Source organism: Sprattus sprattus, assembly GCF_963457725.1.
Source record: "Sprattus sprattus genome assembly, chromosome: 19".
Taxonomy (NCBI): domain Eukaryota; kingdom Metazoa; phylum Chordata; class Actinopteri; order Clupeiformes; family Clupeidae; genus Sprattus; species Sprattus sprattus.
Window position 1 is genome coordinate 7,047,089 of NC_137917.1, and position 5,000 is coordinate 7,052,088.

Genomic DNA, 5,000 nt, shown 5'->3' on the forward strand with positions numbered 1-5,000 from the left:
GGGGGAGACAGAGAGAGAGAGAGAGGGAGAAGTGGTTGGAGAAGGCTAGGGAGGGGGAGGGTAGAGAAGAAGTGTTAATAGTATTAAGTTTGAAAGGAAGTGGTATACTTGCATGGCAAGAGGGTTGTTGAACTGGTGTAGAGGGCCAGTGGGAACAGATGAGATGGGCATACCACTGATGGGTGACAGGTTTGTCTCCCTAAGGGTGTGTTTGGGTGAGGATTGGGTTCATGTTTGTTGATATCTATGTGCATCGTATACAGAGATCCACTGTGCCAGGTGTTATGTGTTGTAGATGTTTCAGTGTAAATGTATATCACACAGCTTGCCTAGCCAGCTCCCTAACATGCTCGTGTTATGGCTGATTTCTCTGCGGCTGTGAGGTGTGACAGAAGTAAATCCTGCAGTGCAGATGTGGACCTGGTGTGTGGGAGGGATGACTGATTTCCTGAAGTGGAACCCTTCTCGTGTTATTTGTATATTATTTTTGATCAGTTTGTGGTTGTTGCAATTTGGTTCAGGAGCTGTTTTGATTTCTTGTCCAGGCAGAGAGGAGAAATATGGGGCTAGTGCAGAGAGAGTTATGCTACAGAGACGTTTGAGAGTGTGTGAGAGACGCTGTGTGGAGCAGGTGTGTGTGAGATATGCTGTGTGGAGCAGGTGTGTGTGTGAGATGCTGTGTTGAACAGGTGGCGTGTGTGATATGCTGTGTGGAGCAGGTGTGTGTGAGAGATGCTGTGTTGAGCAGGTGTGTGTGAGAGATGCTGTGCGGAGCAGGTATGTTTGAAACATTGTAGGTATTGATCTCTCACATGACCGCTTATTGTAGGTGGGACCCCCTCTCCAGGTGTGGCCCTGTTGCATGAAGGATGATGTGTGTGTGTGATGTGGTCATGATGTGTGTGTGATGTGGTGGTGATGTGCGTGTGATGTGGTGGTGATGTGTGTGTGATGTGGTGGTGATGTGTGTGTGATGTGGTGGTGATGTGTGTGTGATGTGGTGGTGATGTGTGTGTGATGTGGTCATGATGTGTGTGTGATGTGGTCATGATGTGTGTTTGATGTGGTCAGCATGTCGCCTCTGTACAGTAGAGTTGTTTTTGACCCTGCTCTGTCCTTGTGACGTGACGTGACGCGTGGTGAGTGAGGAGATTTGGGGATAGAGGCTTTATCTCTCATTCAATGTGTAATTATTGTGAGAGTCATGCAAGGTGTTTTGTGATATAAGCCTAGTCTTTCACTCGTCTCTCTTCGTGTGTAGAGGTTTGGAGCTCATGTCGTGCCATGTTTTTGTCAATTACTATAGACTATTATAATTAAGGGCCTCATCTCATTTTTGTCTCAAACTGTTTCTACTAACGAACTGTACGAGAAATATCTGTGATTCAATTGATTCATAAATGGGGAACAATAAGGAGAGTTGCGTAAAGGTCTCCTGAGCTGTAATTGGGATGGTCAATCCTCAGGTGTAGAGCTGCTGTGTGAGCGTGAGGTGGACGTGACTGGACGTGTCCAGGACTTGCTGGACTTCCTGCAGCAGAAACAGCAGGAGCTGGACGCCGACGCTGAGCAGCAGAGACTCCAGCTGGAACAAACTGCTCAGTTACGCCACCTACAGGCACAGGTCAAACAGGTAAATAAAAACACACACACACACACACACAACACACAACCCCCAACCCACACTCAGCGCAGTAGCAGATATGGAGACAAGTGCGGGGGCATCTGTAGACACAGGCAATTACATGTAATATGTAATTATACATAAACACTCATGCTTGTAAAATGGTCATGTCATCCAAGTAAACACACACACACACACAAATCAGCGTTTACACACACACATGCACACACACACACACACACACACACACACACACACACACACACACACACACACAAATGTACTTGGTTGATGACTTTGCTTATTTACCCATTGACATCTGGCATGCTAATTGGGTAGTAAGACATACATTGTTTTGCATTACATAATGTGTTAATGTACTTACATCAGCCATGTATTTTCACATTCTGCGATAATATCACTGCCCCTGGTGATCTAGAAGTCAATGGCCATGTTTACTAATTCTTCTGATGGATTTAAGTACCAAACATGCAAGATAAAGTGTCATTGAGTAGAACACTAGACTACAGCAGGCAATAGACATCACATGGTGTGTCTTTATGAATGTGTGTGTGTGTGTCTGCGTGTGTATGTGTCCGTGTGTGTGTGTGTGTGTGTGTGTGTGTGCGCGCGCGCATGTGTGTGTCTGTGTTTGTATGTGTTTGTGTGTGTGTGTACATGCATGTCTAAGAGAAAGAGAGAGAGAGAGAGAGAGAGAGAGAGAGAGAGAGAGAGAGAGAGAGCACGTGTGCACGAAAGCTGTGTGTTTTATGGATTAATCCTCAGGGGCTGGCTTCCCTGTAAACTAGGACAGAGGCAGAATGCGCTTATCTTATCTCAGCCCTTTATTTTATTTATTTATTCATTTATTTATTTAATTGATTTTGTTCTCTCCCACCAGTAAGTTTCTGTGTGTGTGGGGTAGTGTGTGTCTGTATGTGTGTATGACTTATGACGTGTGTGTGTGTGTGTGTGTGTGTGTGTGTGTAGGTCCTGGGCTGGATCAGGAATGGAGAGTCTATGCTGAATGCAGCTGTGATCAGTGCCAGCTCTTTAGAGAAGGCAGAGCAACTCCAGAGAGAACATGAACAGTTTCAACACTCAATCGAGGTATGCACACACACACACACACACACACACACACACACACACACACACACACACACACACACACACACACACACACACATTACAACACACACCATCACACACCCACACACACCCACTCACACACAAACACACAAACACACACAAACACACACACATAGCTCTCAATCTCTTTCAATCTCTCAGTTTTAACATAAAAACTAATGAAAAAAACCAACACGTGCTATCACAGACATCATCTGTGTGTTTTATTGTGTACCATCGAGTCATTCATGTGATAGTAGCTCTGACAACTCAGATGTCCGTCTTTCCTCTTTCATGGTCTCTGCCCTCTGCACTATCCTAGTTACTCCGTTAGCATTTAGCTTTTAGCCTTTAGCCACTGGTTAACATGCATACTAATACATTTTCTCTTGGACAAAAACCAGAGGTCACGCTTCTAATCTCTAACAGTAGACGTCACTCTGATTCACGTCAGAGCTAGAGATGCACTCATGTGAATCATAAAAGCTAGAAAAACGTGCTTGGGTCACTCTAAATCATTGAGGTATTAGGTAGAGCTTGAGAGACCTCTCCCATTTATTTCAGTGGCCAGTGTTATGCTAGCTACTTTAGAAAGACCTCCCATTCATTTCAGTGGCCAGTGTTATGCTAGCTACTTCAGAGAGACCTGTCCCATTTATTTCAGTGGCCAGTGTTATGCTAGCTACTTTAGAAAGACCTCCCATTCATTTCAGTGGCCAGTGTTATGCTAGCTACTTCAGAGAGACCTGTCCCATTTATTTCAGTGGCCAGTGTTATGCTAGCTACTTTAGAAAGACCTCCCATTCATTTCAGTGGCCAGTGTTATGCTAGCTACTTCAGAGAGACCTGTCCCATTTATTTCAGTGGCCAGTGTTATGCTAGCTACTTCAGCTGGGGAAAGTATAAGCTTCATAGCGCTGAGTTTCGGCACAAAACCATGAAGAGTTGCAGTGCCAATGACTGCTGGCCACATTAACCAAAATCCATACTTCTGCACGATTGAAACCAACCAACCAGGAAACTAACGTTTTGGTACTAAAATAGCTGATGCTAACTGGCCGAAGCTAGCCCTTTAAAGCCCAACCCCCTGCTCTGAATATGGAAAAGATGTCTATTTCTCAGGACCTCTAGTTGATCTAGAAGTGTGGCACCATGCTGCCTATAGTGATGATCTTGGATTGCACAAGCTGCTGCTGCTGTGTCATGTCTTAAGACATCTGTGATGCGGTTCACACCAGAGATGTGGCACCAGAGATGAATGTGTCATTGACAGGCATGACTTAGGTCATGGATTTCGAAGTGTGCTTAACTGTGGCTGTGTACTGACTCTGATGCTGTGTACTGACTCTGATGCTGTGTACTGACTCTGATGCTGTGTACTGACTCTGCGCTGCGCTGCACTCACAGAAAACCCACCAGATGGCGCTGCAGGTGCAGCAGCAGGCAGAGGCGCTGCTCCTGGCGGTGCACGGGGAGGCGGAGCCTATTCGGGACTGTGCAGAGAGCGTCGCCGCCCACTGGCAGCAGCTCATGCTCAAGATGGAGGACCGCCTCAAATTGGTCAACGCCGCTGTGGCCTTCTACAAGACCTCCGAACAGGTGAGCGCGCGCGCGTGTTTGTGTGTGTGTGTGTGTGTGTGTGTGTGTGTGTGTGTGTGTGTGTGTTGTGTGTGTGTGTGTGTGTGTGTGTGTGTGTGTGTGTGTGTGTGTGTGTGTGTGTGTGAGGTCAGGGTGAGGTGACTGGCTGGCAGGGAGTAAAGGGGTCACAGGCTTAGGTGGCAGGAGGGGACAGGGTTATAGGCGGCTGGTGTGTGTGTGTAAATAGGATGTCTGGTGTGTGATTCATGTGTTTGTGTGTGGTTATGGTGGGGGGGGTTGTATTTGTGTGTATATCTGATATGAGTTTGATATTGTGTGCATGTGTCTTTCAGATGTGTGGTATATTTCCTTATTCAGTGTGTATGTGTGTTTGTGTGTGTGTTTCAGGTGTGTGGCGTGTTGGAGAGTCTGGAAGAGGAGTACCAGCATGAGGAGGATTGGTGTGGGGGTGGGGACAAACTAGGCTCCGCCTCTGAAAATGATCATGTGACCCCAATGATCAGCAAACACCTGGAACAGAAGGAGGCCTTCCTGAAGGTAACAAAGCGTTGCCATGGAGACCAATCTAAACTAACAATAGATGTGTATTCTTTTGATACTGGACTACATAATTTAGTATTAATGAAACATTTACAGAGACAAATAA

The 5,000-nt window shown here is 46.1% G+C and overlaps 1 protein-coding gene across 1 annotated transcript in view; it reads left to right on the plus strand.

Annotated features, from left to right (window-relative positions):
* triob (trio Rho guanine nucleotide exchange factor b) overlaps nucleotides 1-5,000 on the plus strand; it is a gene marked incomplete at both ends in the record, with an annotated part of 60,262 nt that overhangs the window by 28,702 nt on the left and 26,560 nt on the right. Inside the window, 4 exons of the mRNA XM_080857380.1 lie at nucleotides 1,467-1,633; nucleotides 2,615-2,734; nucleotides 4,163-4,354; nucleotides 4,742-4,891. Of these exons, the coding sequence (XP_080713506.1) occupies nucleotides 1,467-1,633; nucleotides 2,615-2,734; nucleotides 4,163-4,354; nucleotides 4,742-4,891 (629 nt within the window). The remainder of the gene's footprint in view (nucleotides 1-1,466; nucleotides 1,634-2,614; nucleotides 2,735-4,162; nucleotides 4,355-4,741; nucleotides 4,892-5,000) is intronic.